Source organism: Buteo buteo, chromosome 17 (genome assembly GCF_964188355.1).
Source record: "Buteo buteo chromosome 17, bButBut1.hap1.1, whole genome shotgun sequence".
Lineage (NCBI taxonomy): Eukaryota > Metazoa > Chordata > Aves > Accipitriformes > Accipitridae > Buteo > Buteo buteo.
The window spans coordinates 5,666,309-5,689,261 of NC_134187.1; the positions used below are offsets into that span (position 1 = coordinate 5,666,309).

The 22,953-nt window shown below is 39.9% G+C and overlaps 1 protein-coding gene across 1 annotated transcript in view; it reads right to left on the bottom strand.

The window, feature by feature from the left end:
* Nucleotides 1–2,074: 2,074 nt before the first annotated feature.
* The window catches only part of SUPT3H (SPT3 homolog, SAGA and STAGA complex component), a 280,364-nt gene continuing 259,485 nt past the window's right edge, over nucleotides 2,075–22,953 (bottom strand). Inside the window, 1 exon segment of the mRNA XM_075048980.1 lies at nucleotides 2,075–3,849. Coding sequence (XP_074905081.1) covers nucleotides 3,808–3,849 — 42 coding nt within the window. The 3' untranslated portion in view covers nucleotides 2,075–3,807.

Here is a 22,953-nt window from a genome sequence, read left to right on the forward strand (position 1 = left end):
CTCTTCCACTACTAATCTATTTTGTTTAGGAGAAATAGTATGTATGGAGCTTGATTACTGAAGAATGGCTATTAATGTAGTGTCTCAGAGTGCTCTCTAGACAGTTAAAAGGCTTTTAACAGTAAAATATGAAGGTTTCCTTCAAATTTGCAGTCAACTGCCTTCTAAAAGTTTGTTTCAGTTGCCAACATTTCCGTGATTTATAGAAGTCAAACTATCTGATTTTTGTCTCCCCACAATGGATGAGAGCTATTTTTTCTTATTATTTTGTAAAGGCAACATCATTATCTTAAGCAGAAAAAAAAAAAAAAATGTTAAGAGCTACATTAAAGATACAGCTTTCAAAATAATTTTTTAAGGCATCTGGCCTGATTTAAACCATCAAATTTACATTCAATTCCTTCAGGGATGGCTCCGTTGCTTTGCGCTGGCTCTGTGCCCTCCGAATAAAGCCCTGGATTTAATGCATGCCACCACCACGTTTCCCTAGCTGCACCGCCGCTCAGTGTAGATATATAGTAGAGGTATAAAAAGCCTAACCTCGGACAAGATGATTCACTTAGGCAAAAAAAAAAACCCCTATAACTGTGTAAGTTTCAACTAGAGGTTAGACTTGTGACTAATGTCACTATCTATTTATTCTTAAATTATTAGTAGAAGTGTTTATGTACTATGAAACATTCTGTATGAGCTAGACAGGAAGCTATAAAACATTTTATGAGATCTACACACGGCTGATGGCAGAACGTTAATACAACGCTAAGGTTCATCTAAATTCAAGAAGTGCCAGAAAACCCTTTTTTTTTTTTTTCCCCCCAGTGAGATCTTCACTTGACAAAGAGAAGTGTACTCTGAAAACCCAGGGGGGCCAAATTCTGCAAGGTCCTGAGTGTCTCCGGAGAAATATGGAGCACTGTCAGCTTCTCCCGATTTCCAGATGAAGGCAAGAGCCTTTTAAAGGGCTTTATTTTCTCGGAAGAAAGCCCGAGGAAGGACAGGTCAGGAAATGAGATGAAGCGCAATTAGAAATCTGCGTTGTGCCTGTCTCACCTCTGACAATTTTCAAGTTGAATTATTATCCCTGTTTTGTGGATGGCTGGACTAAGGAAACCAAAAAAACCTCGGTAATATAACCACACAGCAAGGCAGATATCGAACTGTGAGAAAATCTCATACTCCTTTAAATGCTATGCAGTCTTATTCCACTGAAATCGGTTCTGTTTCCCTTCTTCAGGTGACTAATGACGTGTTAAATAATCGGCATAACCTGATTCAGTTACTATAAATCCTTGCTAAGTATCAAAATGATTTGCAAGCTGAAATTACACAAGCACAAAGCTATTCGTACGCAGCCGTTAATTGAACCTCAAACTGATTTTTATACATATAATAAAGAAAAAAGTTTAAGATAATTTTAAGTGCAGTCCCAGCTTAAACATACATCTCTGCTTCTGCAGCACGTAAAGTGGTGCTAAGACACACTCCGTATGCACCACGAGTCCTAGGGGTCTCGTTTTTGCTTTAAACAGAGTTAAAGAAAACTCCGAAGATGAGAAAAAAAGCGATTACTTCCCAAAATAAGAATAAACTGGGTTAGTCCAAGATAGGGAGACATAACCTACCTTGTTTTACTCTAAATTCAGCTCACTGACTTGTGTAGAGAAGTGAAAGGTTATTATATGGGTTTACTGGGCAAACCCAGATTTTATAAATAATTGCCTGTCAGACTGTTCAAGATAGACAAACATACAGCAGACCAACAAAAACATGATCTGTCATATTTCTGAGAGAAATGTATGTTGAGTCTTCATTCTCTGGGACTTTAAGTAGACCAGTAAAAAATAAGTGCCAGTATTTTTCCTGCTTATGCATATTTTAAAATGTAAAATCTGGGAGAGATACAGCTACGGAAGGAATTTTGATTCCAGTACCCAGTGCCTGAAACGGTTTCTTCTGTCTGTATCCCTGCAGATCGAAACCAAATACAATAAATGCTGGTATCCTTTTAAAAAGTCTGGATGTTTACAGCAAGCATATAATTTTCCATGATTAAGGACGCCAACAAAAATAAGAGTGATGATAAAAAGAAAAGTTTAATCATATATTTCAAGAAGCACAGATGGAACATCAGAAAACTTTCCCCCCTCGTTTAATACACTGCATTGTACACATTACTTTTAGTCCTTTACACACAGATTAATTCCAGAAAACAGAAGCGTAAGCAGGTGAAAGAAAAAGGCTATTTATGAACAGCAGTAATATTTGACGTACAAAGTTCACTTTCACGATATTTTGGTTGCGAAGAGAAGAGACATTTTTCTGTTTATTTAAAATATATATTTTTTTCCAAAAGTTTTTGCAAGCAGGTCCAGGAAAGCAGGGCAACAAAACCACTTACAAATGACCACAAGAGCATACAGTGGGAGTAAAAATTAAGACCTCACATACTAAGCACAAAAGAGGAGGACGGCTGCACTGGAGAAAAGTAATATTTTGCTGATCTCCTCTCGATCCCTTGAGTGCTCTGTCTTAATTTGAGGTTTAAGTTAGATTTCAAGCCTCGGCTAAGAGCGGCTGAAGCAGACCCCGGGGCCAGAGGGGTACCACAGGGACACCAGCAGTACATGCCTGCAGATCCTGACGACGGGCTGAAGCACGAGCCCTTTCCTCTGGTCAAGCATCATCGTGGTTAGCTCTATATTTGTACAGTTTTTATGGGAAGAAATGAATGTGTTTGTGAGGCCAGCAAAGGCTGGAGGAGCAGGGGACGGGAAGAAGCATAGAGGGAGGGACTGAGATTTAAAAAATAAAGCTGAAAACAAACAACGTGAACTAAAATATAAAAAAGGCAAAAAAGAGCCTGTTTCTTCTTTAACCAAATCCAACAGTAACGCTGCCTTTGTCAACAACAGAGACAACATCTGCTTCCTGCAGCAAACGCTGAGCAAGTACATAATGTTAAGCCTTTGCCTAGAACCACTGGGACAGACACAGTTATTTCAATACTTCAGGATGTATTTTTCTAAATAGGGGCCCAATCCAGTGCCAAATCACTGCAAAGGCTTTCCTTGATTTCAGAGAGTGATGGCTTGAGCCTTAGGAGATGTAAATAGGGAGAACTTGGGACTGACCACTTAGTCTATCCTTGGGTCTGCAGAAAGACAAGCCTCTAACTGGTAAAGTACAGTTTACCTGAACTTTTTTCTGAGTATCTTTGGATCTGAACTCGCTATTACTCTCATCAAGAAGCCGCTCACTGGGTTAAACCGGCTTACGCTGTCTGAACACTTCAAAATTAGCTGAGAGAAATCAGTGGAAAATAGTGGAAAACAGTTTTTCTTTTTGAAAAAATCACAAGGAAAACCTATTGAACCTTTATATAACCTATATAACTCAGTCTATCTCTGGCCTCTTTCTGCCCCATCCTGCTTTACAAAAAAACATCTCTAGGAGAACATACAGACTTCCAAACACTTAAATAAAAATGACATCCTTTTTCAGAAAGAGGCTGACAGCAGCAAGTCCCCTGCAAACTTCAGCATTGTCTGATCTGTATTCTTGTCCACCTACACGCTATCCCAAACATCCTGCCATTAATTAGCTAAATGTTCCAGCTAGTAAACAAGAATAACGATTGAGGGGGCTGGAAAAAGAGACAGAGTCAGCCAGCAGATAGTCACAACAAACCAGCCCACTCACTGGTACACGGAGACATCGGAGCTTGTATTTTTTTTTCCTTCCACGGAGGGGAAAAGAAAATCACCTTAATATAACACTGTCTTTCCTGTTGCTGCAGCCACATCCATATTAGCAGGCGAGAAAAGTCATCCCGTTCCTGCGGTAGGCACTCTGTCAAAGAAAGAGAAAATCTGTAATGAATTATCACGTTAACTTAAACAAGGGAAGAAGGCAGAGAGAAAGGCAAGGCTTTCTTCCTGTTTTGTAGACTATTCTGGCTGCAATCTAATAGTGTGCTTAATCTGAACATTTCTGGTGGGGAAGCTATAAGCGACCACTTTGTCTATTAAAAAATCAGTGTGGTTAACAAGTGGTTAGTGGCTCTATTTCAGGAGAGCAAGAGATATGCAAAAATGTAACATCCTATTTTGTTAATTGCCTGCAAAATAGATGAGGCCAAAAACACACTATTATGCTGAATCTGTTTGTCCTTTATAAGCACGTGTTCTCTATTCACTATGTTCAAGAATCATTTCTAACCTACCTTAATAGTCTAAAAATTACTGAATAATTACAGTTTTCCAAACCTTAGTTATAGTCTGAGTCTGAAGCCAAATAAACAGACACTGGTATAATCCCCACCCGCCAAAACCAAATTAATCTTAAAGGCCCTCTGGTCAGTACAAAATAATTTGATATCCCGTATATTGTAACCTGGGATCAAGTGTTTCCAATGGTAAAGAAGCACAAGGGTTAAAGAGCATTTGAGAAAACAATTTTAAAAGATCCTGTGACACTGTCTCACTAAAATACCTTTCATGCATTTTTAACATCTCTTCTGAATCAATATAGGAAACTATGCCTTTTTACGCCAGGCACACTGGAAACCCTATATCTTAAGGGGATATTCTCAGTTTAAAAATGTATTGCTTGGGGTTTGGGTTTTTTTTGTGATATTAATGATATCTTCAAAGAGGAAAGGAGTTTAAATACTTTTGCTTTATTTGGTTCACCTTCAGCAGTCATTCAGTTTTGAAAATGAAAATATAGTCATCTCTTTCATTACAGTTAGTGCTTCGTCAGATTTATTTTGTACCTCTTAAGTTCAAGCACTTAGGAAGTGCCATATATAACTCCCATTTTTAGTGGCTCTACCAATTTCCGAATTAATTTCAGCGAGATCAATTTCTCCTCTCCTAAACTAGAATTAGAGGAGTATCATTAAGAGCAAAGGATAACCTCAAACAACTTTGTCTATAAATAGTATTTATACTGAACTGTAAGGAAATGGTTTCAAAAACAGCAAGCATGTATTCAGAGAGACATTTACAGACACTGAATATGCAAAAGGAAATATGTACAAGATGTTCATTACAGCATCCTTTACATTAACACCATACTTCAATATAAAGATCTAGCAGCATATGGCATTAAAGTCACAGAGCAGAATATTAGCTCTGGGATATATAGCCAGTCATCAGACATGACAGTATCACCACAAACAAAATGAAAAATAAATCCAAAGACTCTATACCCAAACATGAAATGCACAAAAACAGACTAGCCAATAATTTTGAAAGGATCCAATATATTCCCACAACCACAAGCATCAAGTCCAAGGGAGTTTGGATCTGCAGCTTGCCCAAACCATTATGGCTGGCATTTTGAAGTCGATGCAAAAGTAATGTTTTTAGCTGCTTGACCCCGATATTTTTACAGAGCTTTATAACCCAAGTGACAACCTTTAACACATAAACAAAATATTCAGGGCTATTGTGCAGTTTGCTTGAAGATAAACGAACCCGAATATAGAGTTGGATCCACATGAAAGATAAAAGGTTGAATTTTGCGAAAGGAATTTTGGTTGCAAAGCAAAGTTGGGCTTGGCTGGGCTCACCTGGGAAATAATGAAGTTTAACATTTTCCAACATGGGCAATATTATACGGTTAGTTATATCCCTGAAAAGGTCATTTTAGAAGCAAGTTTCAGAGGAGGGAGGATAACACCTTCAGAAAGTTGGACACACCCACCAGTCTATATTTAGCAATATATTATAACTAGTGTGGCTATAGTTAGGATTGAAAACTATTTCCTACTTAACTCCCTGTTTCACATTCTTTAAACTTTCTGAAACATTTGCCCTTGGGCTGAAATTTCCTCTACTTTAATCTCTGCCTGAAGTTCAATTTCTTTGGAAAGGACCAACAAAATTCCTTAAGCCATTTTGAAGTTCAGCAATAATGAAAACAACACATTTTTCCTTCCCTAGCCAGAGAAAGTGATTCTGATACATGCATATTTTATTACAGAATTTAGCCATAAATTGAAGCGTTTTACCCAGAAACAATCTTTACCTTCAACCTCAGCTTAAAGGTAACTGTTTTGAAAATCAGTATTTCAGAGGAGGGAGTTTGATTCATCCCATTCCATACCAAGATAACACTTCGTTCGTATTTTGATACATTACAAGATAACAAAGGTTAACCTCTGAAATGCTTTTATGCATAGCAGAACTATTTTACAGTGATCCCATAGTTCTGAGTTACACCATATATCTTTAAGATACATACAGCTGAATTTGTGATACTAAAAGACATATCTTTACATGCCAAGAATTGTGAAGAGAAAGAACAAGATGTTTTTTGTAAAACTTGCATGTGTATGTGCCCTTGCAAGAGAGAGTTTGTACGTATGTGGCAGTCATTTAATGTGGTTTGATATAATGTAAACGGTTTGGATGACACTTTTGGGTGCTTTATGCCACTTTGGCAGTATCTATTTTTTTTAAAAAAAATACGATTATTTGGCTCAGAATTACAGAGAGAGGATGATGCAGACTCTTGATGTGGGATTAAAATGGCAAGCCATAGCTGCATCCATTTTGCTGGATACATCTTGCTATAGCCCAATGTCAGGAGATAACATAAGCCCACGGTCCCTCCTGGAGCCCTTTCTGGAAAAGTGGCTACTGCATCCAAATATTTTTGTGTGCTGTCTCTCAAAATTTACTGTCTACCAGCCTGTGCTTTGATTTTTCCTGCTGTGGCCTGACTTTTTGCCATGGCTGAAGGTCTGTCGGGCTGTTACTGTAACTGCTCTGTGCACAGGTGGCCAAGGGACCACCTTTTAGAGAGGGGAAATCACCTAGCTTGGCACAAATTCCGCAGTTCACCTTCCCAGAAAGGATTCCAGGCTCTGAAAAGTTGATATAACCTTATTTGGCCAATCTAGCCCTCACAGAAACTCTTCTTGCTCCTTGCTATTATACGACAAGATTTTGCATCCCTTTCTCTGACCTCGTTAAAGGTGAAGGGACAGGTTGCTGCTACCCACAACCAGAGGTTAAGCAGGCTGGACCAAAGTGAAAGCAGAAACACGACCTTCACCTTGCCCAGTCCACTCTTGCTCCCATTTAGGGGAGAGCCATGCTGATGTTGCTGCTTAGTCCTCTACTTTCCAGTCCTGACCCCAGCCCCTCTAGGCACCAGGTGAAGAACCTTCTCACGGCATCTCAGGCATCCTCTATTTGTCTATAGTATAGGAACCCTACCTTCAAAATGGTGCTCCTTCAAGTTATCAAAGCACATTGGATTCTGATCTAAAGATCTTCTCTGGGAATGCTATCATTATTTAACAAATGAAGACAGGTTTTTTCTCCAGCAGTCTGAAAGGAGGTACAATGAAGCAGAAAAGATGAGCAGTCCTCACTGCTGTCAGTCACCTAAAAGCAAGACCAAGCTTTGCCTTTAGTTTGGTGAAAGAAGGGAAAACTAACAGCTTAAAAAGGCAACCTGGAACAAGAGGCCATGCTCAAGTAACTCCTCAAATTTCATGAAAAATCATCCATTTTCTACCCTCTTTTTTGGTTTCATGTCTCTCCTGTAGTGGTGGCCTGAAGTAGTGTATTATGAAGGACCACCAAGAACCATTCCATGAAGAGGGCAGCAAAACTCCTGTCCTCACAGTACAGTAGGTCACATGAAATGAAACAGTCTACTGAAGAGTTCATACGACCAATTTAGGGGCAGATAATCACGTGTTTATTAACACAAAATATAGCGAAGCTGTGATTTACAGAAACAAGTCCCAGCCAAACCTGAAGATGTGAGTACTCCTCAATTAAGTGACATATCAAGTTAGAAACTAAGACTTCTGAACAGGCACCTTAGCTAGAAACGGTTCCCAGGTAACAATTTACACCAGTGCATAATTTCACAGCTGTAGCATGATGAGAAAGAATAACTTTGGCGAGGAAAAGAAACAGCTGTGATTTTTGAGTGGGCTGATGTTTAATTCTTTTTGGGGATAAAATTTGGAAAGTCTAGGGTAAAACACCTCCAGTGGGCATCCCAGACACTAAAGTTTATTGGGCCAAATCCTCCACTGGTTTAAGTCTGCAGTTCTGCTTACACTAAAGCTAAGGCACAATGTCATACCACAGGTCTGTTGTATCACTTAAAGATGATAAATCCTGAATTATAGGTCCTGTATAAGCAAGTTACAGAACAGCATTTTTAAAACTTCAAGTCTCCCTTTCTTGGTGTCCTCTTGTATGTGTGTGGGCAAGTGGTTTAATTACAATGCATAAAGTGGAATGGCAGACAGAGACATCCAAATCAAAGAGCAAGTCCTGGCTGAACTTCATTAGCAAACATAAATACAAATAGGCACATCTTGTTTGTGACATGCCACGGTCCTTTCCTCCTTTGGTAATTTTACTGTATTCTCTTATATTTGCATAAATGTAAATCGAACCATATGACTTGAACAGGCTTATGATAGGGGAATCATATGCAAAACTTCTTTTCATTAAGTAATTCTCTTCATGCAGTCTTACAATGTTACTGTGAAAATCAGGGAGGATTGGATCTCAGACAGTGAAAGCCTTTATTTAAGAACAGTGGAGGGAGCCCTGCCCTTTAAATAAGAGACATTCTTGGATCAGACACTGGCTGGCAGGATGGAAAAAAGGATGTAGCATTAACTTTCATTCCATTCCAAATAACCTGGAACCCATAAACCACAAAGATTCTCTAATTTTAAATCTGCTCCTTTTCTCCCTGTGTCTTCTTTCCATTTTATTTGGGGAATGTTAACTTTGAAATTTCATTAGCCCGCCATAATATCAAACAAGTCTTCCTGGACGGATTCATAGCTCTTTGTACATAAAAAAAATCTACATTAGAACCCCTGTGATTAAAAGGTTACTCCTCTAATTTTTCCCAGCCTGCATAGACAAACCACATGCAAAGAAGTGTCAGCTTATTTAGAGATTAAAATAATAATTAGTTTAGGAGGCAAAATATAAGCAACATTGTTTAAAAAAGAAAATCCATATGTTGTTTAGAATTAGTTGCTTCTGTTTAGGTTTAAATAAATTTGTGTGGACATAAACTCTTCTTATTAAAAGTGCATACATGTTGCAAAAGAAATATAACGGATAATTCTCTCTCCAATTTAAAACAATAGCACCGAAGGCTCTAATTCTACAAACCCATCTTTAATCAGTAGCCAAAGCACAGATGTCTGATATTACTCAGAGGGTGAGGGAACGTTTTATGTGTATAATATCTAGTACATGGTCAATAATGAATAACAAATCCCAAATATATATCTGTGAACACCCAGGTTTAGTAGATTACGAACTTGTGCGACGCTCTGGATGATCTGCCCTGCTGTATTCACGAAATCTCATGGATTTCATTTACGATGGGGCCAGACCGCTGTGCTGAAAGCTACAGCATCCATTTATCCTTACAGTAATGGTCCCTCTGGAAGCACAACCACATTTGTGCTTAAGCGAGCCCCCGAGAAATGGCCGTTAGGTGTAAGAAATGCCAACAAAACAACTTTATTCCTCCTCAGGTCTGTTCCCTGAGTCTTGCACCGTCCAGTGAGACACCGGCGACAGCAGCGGGTTCCCCACCGTGAGTACCTGCCCTCCGGGAAAGGGGGGGCCCAGATCACCAGCACACTTCACGTAGGCGACCACGAACATCACGCACTGATAAAAGCACTGCTTCAGTAAACCACCCTTCAACAGCTTGTAACAAAATGCTTTCCAGCGAAGTCAGTTCTGGGCTTTGGTTTACCTTTTATCTGCCAGCGGCGTAAACCTTTTCAATAATCACATAAAACTGTGTTGCTGCGTCCAGGAACAAGATATATCCAAGATATATCATCCAAGTCTGTTAAAGAACATAGTCTAGATCTCAGCTACCCAGCTCTTTTATTGTTGCTCTCTGCTACTGGGAATAACGACATTCCCAAGGCTGATGGAAACATAGGATCTCTGAAAAACAAGGACCAAATGTATTTTTCAGACACCTCATGCAATACCAACCAGTGGAAGGAGAACAAAATGTAGGGCTTGTATGGCTGTCCTTCAGCTCATTTGGCCAAATTTGCAATGCTGCAGTTAACTAGCAAACGCTGTTCTCAGGGCTGGGCTGGTATTATAAGAAAGAAAAACAAGGCAAAAGGATCATGGCTTCTGTTGCAGCAAGAACTGGGGTGTGGGAGTGGGGTACCAATGTCTGCCAAAAGAAAAAAAGAACAAAATTGGTAGGGAGAGATCATTTTAAGTTTCTCAGAGGGTACTGTAAACAGTGGAGAAAGAAGGAAAAAAATGGAACTATAAAACAATACTTGGCAGCCAGCTTTGCAAAACAAACATATTTTCACAAAGTTCTTCCCATCACTGCCACCAGCTTTAATAGGCTTTATTTGTCTGAGAGCAAGAAACCCTTTTTAATTGTCAGAGAAAAGGCGACGCTGCTTTGCACACATAGAAATTCCTCTTCTGAGCCCCACTTCAACCAGAGGCTGCTCTCCGTTCACAGTCAGAGGGAGGAATTCCTTCCCCCGGGCTGCAAAAACCTGTAGCTGGGCTCCATCACCACCCTTCCCTGGTCTGAGGGAGCAAGCCAAAATCCAGCAAGTTATTATTGCCGTGGGTCCAACGGCCCGTAACTGTCTGCCCATGCCGTGCTACTGGCAAAGCACATGGCAGGTCTCCACGGGGTACTGGACCTCGATGGATACGACCTGCCGGACCCCAACATAACCGGGAAAGCTTAATCCCCCCCACCGCAATGGAAATGCAGTGGTTCCCGAGTATTCCTGATCTCCATCGCGATTAGTTCACTAATAATTTTACCACCTTACGTCAAACTGGTCAAAACGCTTTGAGTTGCTCAGAGGCCAACGTCTCTCCTCTTCCGATGTGTCTCAACTTGCTGCTTTAGCTGTACAGCAGCAATAACATATGTGGGCAACTTTATTATGTCTGAGAATGAAGTTGCAGCTAGAAGCCTTGAGACGTACAAAGAAAAGAGTTCAGGTATGGTTAGATACTGAAACCTCTGGTTTATGACTCAGGGCACGGCACAGTCACAGCACTCCCATGTGAAAATATACCACTCATAATAAAACATTCCTCAGCCTGAGAGCAATTCAGCATGACATAACCTGGATGGCTCCCTCTCTCCAAGGATGGCATTTCTTGACTTTTTAAATTTTCCTTCTACTGCTGCAGAGGCTCAGGGTTTTGTTTTCTGTAGGAAGTGACAGAAGAGGTTAAATTGCCCCTCCATGTCACTACTGCTCACGAGCTCAGCATATGATTTTTAGCAAATTTATTTGGAAAGAATATGGTGTGGTACAGTCGTCTGAGTACAAGGGCAGGAGCCAGGGCTGGGCTCAGCTCCCAGCTCTGACACTTACTTGCTGTGTGGCCTCAGACAAACCACTTAATGTCTCTGTGTTTCGATTTCCCCTGCCTTTGAAACAGAAATACTATCACTCAGTAAAAACCTTTTTTGAGGATTGCTTGATTACAGAGCTAATACACGGCGTTTTGAAAACACTGTATGCTATTCCATAATTATTATTTTCATTACATTGTATCTTCCATTATAATGGCTAAAATACCAGATGTACAGAAACGGATGCTGAAATCGGCAGTTATTGGATAGGAGGAGCGGGTATTACTTTGAAATAAATTAAATTATTGGGGCAAAACAAGACAGTTCACCTACATTCTTTTCCTAAAACTGCTGAAACTGTAATGAAAAGGAGCATCTAATGACATTTTGCAACATACTTCTCTTCCCCCACCCCCTGAAAACATCCTGTGAATGCTCTCTGCAGAGGGCACAGCATCCCTATTCTCCCTTTGATTCAATGGAGCGTTTCACCGGGGAAATGCGAACCCAACCAACAAGGCAGGGCAGAGAGCGAGTCAGACTGTAAACAGAGAAATTTTCTCAGGCTCCCAGGCCCTTTGCTGGTGGCGGCATTCGGGTGCGGCCACTTCTTGCCGTGCTCCTGACTGACTGATGCACTCTGTCTGCAGCCGGGTGCCTGCTCACCGGAGCGGTGGGAGGTAAGAGGAATTAAGGTAATGCATCAGTGGTTGCCAGTGGAGGAGATGGGAAGGGGAAAAAAAAAAAAAAAGGCAAAAAAAAAAAAGGCAAAAGAAATATACTATTTCAATCAAAGTCTGAAATTTGTAGAAGTGGTTTTGGTCTCAATATAGAAAAAATATTTATCCAAGAAACTCCTGCTCGGGTGCGAACATCCTACTTCTAGTGGGATTTTGTTTGGCAAAGTGCTGTGAAAGAGTGGAAGCTAATACAGAGCATGTCTATAAACAAATATATTTATTTAGTACAGATTGACACATTCACTAGAGTATTTCAGTGATTACACGTGTAAAACTATTTCCTATAGTGGTTTCCTTTTGTGATTCTGCTAATTTATTCAATCCACCCCATTTTCATGCATTGAATGTTATGAGCCATTTCAGCCACCCAGACTGAAATGCGCGTTTGGAGACTACATGCCTGTTTTTTCATTTCATCATCTACACATAATTATTTGGTGATATTAGGAATTTGAGCTCAAATGGAAGCCAACCAACATTTTAATAGCTTAAAAATCATACAAAATGAAGTCTGCCCTGAGGTTAATGAATAAGAGCCAAATCTTGAGGCTCTTGCTCAGTTTCTACTCACTCCTTATTCAGGCAAAAGTTGAATCAATTGTAGTTGGACTGATTAAAAACAGAAGAACATATATTTGGACCTTTGTCTCAGGTAAAACTGAATAAATTACCTAGGATTAGGCTGCAGAATGGCATCCCATCGATCTTTCATGTGTATTTCTGCAACACGCTGGAGAAAAAATCCAAGTGCTGAGGTAGTTTAACCAGTTAAAACAATACTTTAGCAGCAGAATAAATTATTATGCACTACCAGCTTTTATGGAATTTATATTAGAAATAGCCCCGAATCAAAACACATTTTCTGGTCCTTCCTGAACGTCTGAAGACCAGGATCAAATCCAAACTTAAAAAATGGTCCGTTAGGTATGAAAGCCAAATGCCCTTATCCTTCAAAAGAAAGCTCCATCCCCAATTTGAACTTTAATCCAGGCATATATTGATACAGTTATTTGATTTTTGATGACGGGAAGTATTTATAATTTAGGCAATTAAAAGTTATTCTTTAATTATACGCAGGACGTCCTACTCCTTATGCAAAGAATGCAATGTGCCTGTAAAAAATATAAAGCAGAGCAGTTAATTCCTTTGAACAGTTAACACTTTACTTGTAATTGGTGATAATCACAGAAAGATGCTCCTCCCTTAAGTAACAACCCATTTAGTATTGGCCAGCCATGTCAAAGTAATGACACATTTATCCCATTCAAGCCAGATCTAAGCATGAGGATGTGGAAAAGAAAGGAGTATGAAGCACAGATTTCTTCAGTATGTGCAAAGCGAATAAGAGAAGGAAAAAAATCGATGATAGGAATGATCTGGTCATCTGTGAACAATACCAGGTACCCTGACTTGGTCTGTGTGGCAGTGGCCCTGTCACTACTATCCCCTGACAGCCTACAATTAGGATCTCGATGCTGAAACATGCTGAGCGTACGAAGAGCTCGACTGTGGGTGGCTTCATCTGTAAACGAGCAAGTGGGGACACGTGAAGCGGGCGCTCTCCTCCTCTTCACCACTCGTGCTGCAGGGACTGGTCCTGCTGCCCCAGGACCTGGGTCTCTCCCCAGCAGTTCCTAACAGCGGCTACCTGCAGGACAGACAGACTCCTTCACCTATTTAGACAGGGGTCTAACGAGCACTAACGGCACGTTGACCGGCATGCGAAGACTGATCAAAGCCTTGCAGGCTCCCGCGGAAGGCAGCCTGTCCAGAAAAGAGCCCTTGCTGCACCGTCAAAGAGCTTCTGGCAAGTTATGAGCTGCAAGGATGTACTAAGAAACCTGGGATCCCAAGGAAGGCCAGGCTTTTTTTTTACTTTATACTTTTTAAATGACATTATATCCACATTCATATGTTGGAAAAGCTGGTTCACAAGGCACGATGAACTTCTAGTCTCTCTAGCGTGTGGCTCAAGTTATCTATAATCTTTCCAAATGTCTTTCTGTCTGCCTATTCCTTACCTGCCTGACGTCTTGGCAAAACGGGCCATCCCAGAGACACCGGATGGCTGCTGAGAATAGCAGAATTCCAAAATGTCCTTCCTAGAATTGGCTAAAAATTCCTTTTGGTCATTTCTGGTTGATTCGTCTGTGGACGGGGCAATAATATTTACTTTGCGAAGAAAATGAAGTAACTAGGCAGACTCTGAACTTTCATGCTGTACTCCCTCTCCACAGACGCACTTATACACATTACTTACTACGGCACACTTTACTTAAATGCAACTTATTTTGAAATGCTAGTTCAGACTAATAATATCTCGGTGGTCTGACCCATCACATCAAACTCTCTCTTCTTCTGTATCACATCTCATCTTTTTCTTTTGTACCCCGCTCTACAGAAGACGTACATTTATATGCATATCTATGAAATTGATACTTGTCTGAAAACAAACTGGCCAGGCCATGAGATTCTTCTGGCCAATTGCCATTGTTCAGTCATTAAATATAGGCTTACGAATAGGGAGATGGATTACCCGCTTGTAACTCCATCAAGGGCTTTTCATGATATCGCAGCCCATATTTTTTTAATAATGTTGAGGAATATTTAAATCCTGTATGAAAGTTTTTTCATAAGTACTTCTTTGATGTTAGAACATTTTGATTTGTGTGCATGCTGACACCAGAACAGCTCGATTACTGCATGTTCATTTATCAAAGAGTGTGGGGTCGATCCCGTTCGGATGCGCAATTATTGCATCAAATACATAACATGCGCTCATCATGCTGACAGCAACACCCCCACTTCCGATGGCTGGAAATACAAGAACAGTAAATAATTACTGTAAATGAAGAGTTAGTTAGGTCTCGTTAAACGTTATTGTTACTAAAGCAATAAAGAGTTTATATTAAAAAAAAGCAGAAAGGTGGTAGGGGAATTACTGAGCCCCAAACCTAGAACACATTGCAGTTCCTGGTCTTAAAGCTAATGGGACCCAGTGGATCCAGACTTCAGCAAAGAGACAGCATCTTGTCTCAGTCACATTATTTATTGTACTAGCGTAACTCCCTTTTTCTTTGTTTCTCCTCTTCCCTCCAGCAGAATGGCTGCTGGTAAGATGGGAATGTCAAATCCAGGTTTTCGGCTCTCCAGTAGCTCTGAATTTCCTGGCTTTTGTGGACTGAACTCAGACCCTTAACATTGCTCATGTGCATTTTGTTTTGGGTAATTGACATTAATTTTTAGGTTGCATCACCAACATCAATCAGCGCTGTTCTCAGAGGACTAGAGTTAAGGGGCCACAATAAAAGGGCATGATATTGTTTCTTTTGTTTTATTTTCGGAGGACTTTGACTACTCTATACTTTTCCAGTTGATGTTACATTCTTTTTGTGTGAGACAGTGTAAAACATTACTGCCTGTCTCGTTTAAAAGAATACTTTGGTATTACGGTAAACGGCTCTAGAGGCTGGGACAGTCAATCCTGGTAAAAATTCAAGCTGATGATACCTTTTGTCTATGTAACACTTTGAAGAAACTACGAAGCAGTAACACATTTCTTTAGAAAGAGCTATGTTGCCCGTTACAGATGTTTTCCATATGGTAAGTGGAAGGTTGGCCCCTTCCCCCTCCACTCATCAGTGTTCTCACATCGTAGAAGGCATCTACAAAGACAACACGGCTGTAAATGATACTGCACAGAAGCCTCCATCAGCACGTACTGTAAAAGAACAAGCTGATTTTCATTGTACAGGGCAGGAGTACGCACCATTGTAGCCCATTTACGGTGAGGATTTTGACTCTTCAGCCTCCCATTTACTCTGGGGTGAGTGGTCAAGAGAAGCCAGACTAGGCTTCAGATGCTAAGATGATGAAATGGAAAAACCAGATTAAATTAGTAAGGGATTACTGCAGATTATCATGCTGCATCAGCTGGTGGGTTCAACACCTTCTCCCTCAAATCCTTATGGGTGGGAAGGAAAATTCTCTCTCACATAAGATCACGATTTTAGAGGGAGAAGAATCTGAGGCACCTCAGTGGGGCTAAGACCTGTTTTTTAGACATTGGTACATAGTCATATACACAGGGTCACAGGCATGCCTTTGTAACAGATAGCTTTTGGGTGAAGAATTGATCTGTTGCCCCATATTTTGTGTTGCTCCTATCAATAGATAGTAACAGCTATAATTAAAATGGACTTAGAAGCACAGATGGGCTTTTAAGAGAGCAGAGTTGTATTTCCAAATGTTCAGCACCTGTAATGGGAATCACGTCTTCAAAAGATCTTAGAGCTCCAATCACCATTTTGTCATGCTTACAGTCTGGTTCAAAAGAGTCCATCACCCTAGGTGTACTCAGGATGTTTTCTCCTTTCAGAAATCCCAGTATTTTCTTGGATGCCAGAGCTATTCTAACACTTGAGTCTTGAATGCAGGTGTGACTTTCTAAAAGTTCAATTTGTAACGGAGGCATTTCCTCATCTCAACCACTCCTTTCCCAAAACACATAATTATCTTATCTCAAAAGCAGTAAACTTCAGAATAAAAAAGAACCCAAACAAACACGGAATTTGTATTAAAAAAAAAAATAAAATCCTTTTTGCCTATTTCCCTACGCTTCTGGTTTTAGACAAGGCATGGAACCATCTATGTTAGTCTATATTTAATTTGTAACTGGACCATTATTCTTCTTCATGCTGGCCAATATTTGTAATATATATAGATCATAGTTTGTATGTTTTGCCATTAGTTATTATATATGATTGCATAATAGTAATATAATCTCTAACATTTCTACAAAATAAACTCTAATGTTGAGATTTTGAAAGCCAACTAGTGATCTTAGCTATTTCACTTCTGGTCATTTCACCAGAAACTATGTGGCTAAAACTTTAAGTAGGCTCAGAAATAAACCTTAAATAATATCCACTTAAACATTCCTTCTTTCTTTTCTGCTTTTTCATTCTTATTTCCTTCTCAGTTTTCTAAAATGTGCACCACCATTGACTCATTTCTTAGAATCTACAAGAAATTCCCCAATAACCTGAAAGCTTTTCATTTTCTTCTTTCATCAAATTTTCCTGTTCACCTTTTTCTACTCCTCATGACAGCATTTTTTTTAATTCTTTATTACCACCTCTATTCTCTCTAACCTTAATTAAATCTTTCCTTCTGTTTATCTCTGTCTTTGCCCCTCAGTTCAGCTGCCCCTTGCTTCCCAGCCCACTCTCCCACCCTTCTGTAAGTTATCACTCTCACTTTTGCCCAGCACCTCTCTCTCTCTCTGCTGTTTTTCTTTCCAACCTTATTTCTGCAGGTCCTTGTCTCTTACTGCCATCATCTCCTCTGTAAAGAAGTGAAGGGTTTCTCTGTCTTGATATATTTCCATCCAAAACTTTTCTCCCAACCAGCTTTTGGCTCTACAACTGTATTAGCAGTCATTGCAGAAACTATAGAAAACTGGGTCTACTGCTTATGGTAGTTGTAGGACAGAAGAGTTTTGGCAATACCAAAGGGGGCACCGGCCATGCAAGAGAAATTCAGTGTTTGTGTATAGGAGCAGGAGGATCATAAATGCCAAATTGGAGTAGTCAGCAATTGGCACCCGGGGCACAGAGCCCTTAAAAGCTTGAGGGAGATTTCATACTTCCCACAAGCTTAAGTTCAATCTTGGATATTAAATATAAATGAAGCATGCAGTTTTCTTTCTTTTGGCTGTAATTATTCAGTTTGCTTAAGGAAAACAAAGCAAGAGGGAGAAGAAAAAAAAAAAGGGGGGGGGGGGCATACATCACCTTCATGTCAAAGAGAAGCATGCTTGTGCCTAGTCCATTGAAGAAATTGCTCAAAACCACTTCACCTTTCTGGAAATATTCCCCTTGTGAAAGGCTGGGGTTTCTGTCCCAGAAATGGTGGCCCCTAGGTTTGCCCTGCTCTGAGACTGGATGAACTCACAAGCTGTCACTTCTAGTAAGCTTCTATTTTTTCTTGATAAGTTGGTGTCACTTAATTGCTGTAATATTTTCTCCCTTTGTCTTTAGCTGGGCATGAGTCAACTGAAAATGCATGACTAAGTCTCACACAGCTCTTAGCAAATCCAGAGATATTGTGGAGCAGAGTGTGTTTGGGGCTGATATTTATTCCTCAAGGGGAGCTGTTGATGGGGTGAACAACTGATCCTGGGCCTCTGTAGGGGGATGAAATTCATCCATCCCCAAGGAAATGACCCTTTTTTGCTATGTTCCATGTAGTACTTATGACAGGTGTCACAGACTACAAAACCGGGGACAACAAAATATAAGCATGTCCACACTGCAAAATAAAATATCTTGGTCCCGATCTGCAAGAGAATAGCGAAGACGGCTGCTGATTCAGCTTTGGCTTTTGAAGCAACCGGCCAGGGTGCCAAATAGGGTGGTGTTTTTGTCTTGTGGGCAAATTGTAATCAGGCACCAGGCAGAGTCAACCAACTAATTACTCACAGGCCACTTGCCCAGTATGGAAAGGGAACAATTTTCAATCTTTGACAGATTGGATGTGAACTGGCAACAGAAGTGAAAGCATCTATTGTCCATTATCCAGTCCAGCCCAAGACTTCCAATTTCTCAGTTACCATGTGGCCTGTTCAGAAAAGGTTTGTCAAGCAACAGCGTCTCTAAACAATTTACATCAAAATTCCTTACACTATGCCACATATTCAACTTGCCTTTCCAAAAAGAGCCACATAATAAGTTTCTAACAAGGACACTGGTTATTAAAGTACTCTAGATTTTCTAGGTCAAAGAGGTGAAAGGCAAAGTCAAAATAACTGAAATAAAATATCCTATAAATCATGTGTGTTTACTTACAAATAGCACAAAGTGAGATATGAAGAGACCTGCGGCTATACTAACCAAAATTCAGCTAACTATTTTGAATAACCGTCTTCTTGATGAAAGCAAGATTTAAGGCGCCAGAGTTGGCTTTTGAAATACCCGAACAGTTCAAAACCAAACAGAGCCTAGTAGAAGCTGGATCCTTCCTTCTTTTCCCACTCCTTCCTCCAAAATGTGCAAGATAGACAGGGAAAAGAAATACACTGGTAATGCATGTTGTTCCCTTTTGTACAATTAAAAGCCAAAAGTAGATACCTCTTTTGACATATACACTTGCTTAGGTAACCCAGAGATCTAAACTGAGAAGCATAAAATTTCTTAATGCATTTACAATGAGGAAATTTTTAAAAATTGCCATCTGTATCTCCTACTTCCTAGAAACAGTAAGATCTGCAACTTCTGAAAAAAACATTGTATCATTTCAGCATATTTTGAGACTTGCTTTTTCACAGTGCTGCACCTTTATATCAGTAGACAGGAAGAGAAAAACATATTTTTGCTGCAGTTTTCTTCTTTAGGAGACACCCCTCTTTTTGCTACTTCCCAAATGTGTTCAAACCCATACTCACTGTGAAGACTAGAGCTGTTTATCAATTTTTCAAGGAATATGCTTTGTCAAGAATACAGTTAAAAACATCTCCCATTTCTTAATTTTCCAAGTTGTTATCTGTAATGATGCTTTTGCAGCAGTTGAGTAAAACTCATTGAGAACAGATGCCTACTTAGTTACTAAAATGTTGATTTAAAGAAAAAAAAGAAAAAATGAAGAGTCAGATTGAGGGTCTAAAATGGGTGCAGAGGAGCTGCAACCTACCTCCCCATACGGGGCATGGACCAGCCCAGTACAAGTGAAACAGTGAAGTGAGAAGGAGGTGGCTAAGAAGGGCAGTGGATGTTCTCGTTCAGGAAAGACTCGGAGCAGTCTGTTGGTGGGCTCCACAGAACCCCAGATGTAATCCTGCCCCCACCCCACGCTTCCTGGCAAAAAAACCCAAAAACAGTTGGGGTGGGCTGTGGTACCACTTGCCTTCCTCCTGGGTGAATCCAGAGGAGGAAGGGATCAAGGATAAATTATAGGTCCCTGCAAAAGCTCTGTGTGTTTACGATCATGCCATCTGGAAACAGTGATAACTGCACTATTAATGGAGGCGTTACTACAGAAGATCTGCCGTGTCTATTAAAACCAGCCATGCTGTGTGCTGGCTCATGATACATGTTTGCTCTAATTTCCTCCCTGACATTTCATTCCTAAAGCTGTCAATAACCCGTTAACCTTCCTGGCACTGAAACTCTAAAACAAAGTCCTATTTCAGCTCTGAGTTTGAATCTGAATTGTGATAAGCAATACCAAAGGCTAAGTTTACAATACACAGTTGCCCTAATCTAAATCATGCTATAGGAGGTGGTTTGTTTTTTTTTTCCTTGCTTACATAAAGTTCTTTGCATCATAAACCATGATACAACAATGTCATATCCTAAAATTAATTTCTTGACAGCAGAATAGCAGATGTTCTCTACCAGTAACTGACAGCTTGATGCTGCAGTTTTCAATGGCCAGAAGTGTCCTGTAATCAGGGGAATTGCTCATATTCATACAGTTTAAAGCCAGAAGGGAAAATTAGATCATCTAGTCTGACCTCCTGTGTACCACAGACCACAGAATTTCAGCCAGTTGCCCCTATTTTGGGCCAGTAACCAGTTTAACAAAAGCATATTTTCCAGAAATTCATTTGACCTCTATTTGGAGTCATCAAGAACTAGACAATGCAGACCTTCACTTGGTAGTTTGTTCCACTGTTAATTTCCTTGTGCCTTATTTCTAACTTGAATTTCTCTGGTATTACTTTTCTACATAAATACAAGTTACAAGAACAGCAATTATGACTGTCTCCACAATAATGGTAATATTAATGTGAAAAGAACATGTCCAGTTGTGACATTAAGAAGCCTTTTGGCCACATGCACAGGATTATTTAAGCACCAGGTGATCCAGATAAGCCCATTACTGGATTTACTGAGATGTCTGAGTCAGGTACAAAAGGATACATCCATGGAAGCATTTTAGTTTGGATCAGGGGTGCGGTTTTGAAATAAATCTCCCATTCATCCCCACTTACTGCGCATCGGTTTGCGCTGTGGCATGATTTCAGAGCACACTAACTGGACTCCTTTTGGATAAAACCAAATCAAAAGATACACTCCAACCACTAACAGGCATTCAGTCAACTAGACCTAGTGCTAGAGTGAAAGTAAACCCCACCGAAATGCTCCTTGTGTGCATGTCGGGTCAGCACCAACCATTTGTCTTCTACACATCTGCTCCTATTTGTACTACTTGCAAAGCAGTCACAGCCGAATTCCCCCTGACTTTGAAGAACCTCGTGCCAGCAGCAGCAGAGAATAGAAAATCAAGATTTAGCAAATCATTTCAGGAGAAGAGTAATTGGAGGAATTAATTTAGTTGAACAATAGCTGGGTATTAATCCTTAATCTGAAGAACAATGGCAGTGATCAGAAGGTAATACAGCCAATAGAATTCCTTTTTTCAGTGGTATCCCTATGTTTAGGAAATAACAAAAATTGTAGACTAACTCACCTGGCTCATCCTGAAAAGACCAACTTGGAAACAAAGGGCTTCTAGGAGAACTGACAGAAAAAGATAAGGGCAGACACTGACACAGAAAAAGGGCAACAAATCTGACCTAATAAATAACAGAATTCAAGATTCATAAATGGCTTTTCCACAAAACTTCAGAGACAACTAGGATAGTTGGTTTAATTCTTTGTTTCCTGTCAATGACCTTCAATCTACTGTCCAAAGGAAGAAGAATAGGAATAGATCTTCAGAACTTGCATCATTTACCCAGTCAAGAGATACAGGTCAATTAAGCATTTTATGCTAAAGGAGACTTAACATGAGACATACAATTCCATACAAGACCACTTACGAAAGTTGTTTTTTGTGGCTGCCAGACCACCAGTGCCATTCTCAGAAATAAGTGTTTCTGCGTGAGACAGAAACTACCAAGAAATGAGCAAAGAGCAGCAAGAAGATGGCTAGATCAATGGTGACTTCAAAATATTTTTTATTTTTGTTGAGGAAACTTCCTGGAGAGTATAAAGGTCAATGCATGGGTGATCATGGCAAACCAAGATTTATTAGAGAGGTCTTTAGGGAAGTGACTGACACAGCAGAAGAAAGACCTATTTCAGTCTTAGTTCACCACGGTTTTCTCCATCTTTCAAGTCATATTTCCTGTAAGTATTCATTTCCAGGAGTTGAAAGGCAGAAGAGCTATCAGATTGGCCAGTATGACCTCTTCTATATCACAATTCCTAATTATTCCACCTTTTCAGAACACAATAGCAGTGTATAACTTTTATAAAGGGAAAAACAGTCACTAGAAATTTCAGCATGCGCTTTCAGAAGAGCACAAACCTCTCTTTAGTGTTTTCATAAAAAAACCCCCAAACTCCTCTTTTTGCCTCTAATTTTTTCAACCTTCCAAGGGATTGATTTATTTTTTATTTCTATTAGTTTTGTGATTTCTCCTTTCTGGGATGAAGAACTAAAGTGCTGAAATATTACAAAAACAATGAAAATATTTGTTCCAACCAGGGCCAAGCACCAACATAAAACACACAAAAGCTTTGCTCTTAGCCTCCCAGCAAAGGTCTGTCAATCCAGAAGTCTGAAATACACTGCAGAAAAGAGCAGACAGAGTTCATGCTGATATAATAAATGTCTTTTTGGGATGTCCAAGACTGGAAATAGGTGCTAATTTAAAATGAGATTTTAGGTTATGGACTGATTGGGAAGGTAACCGATATCTATAAGAACTCTTCAAAAGATAAACTTGGTCTTTGAATTCTGGATACAACTGAAAGAAAAAAGAAATTCCCAGCAAAAGGGGGAATCTGAAAGGGATAACAAGGTGATTTTGAAAACCTTG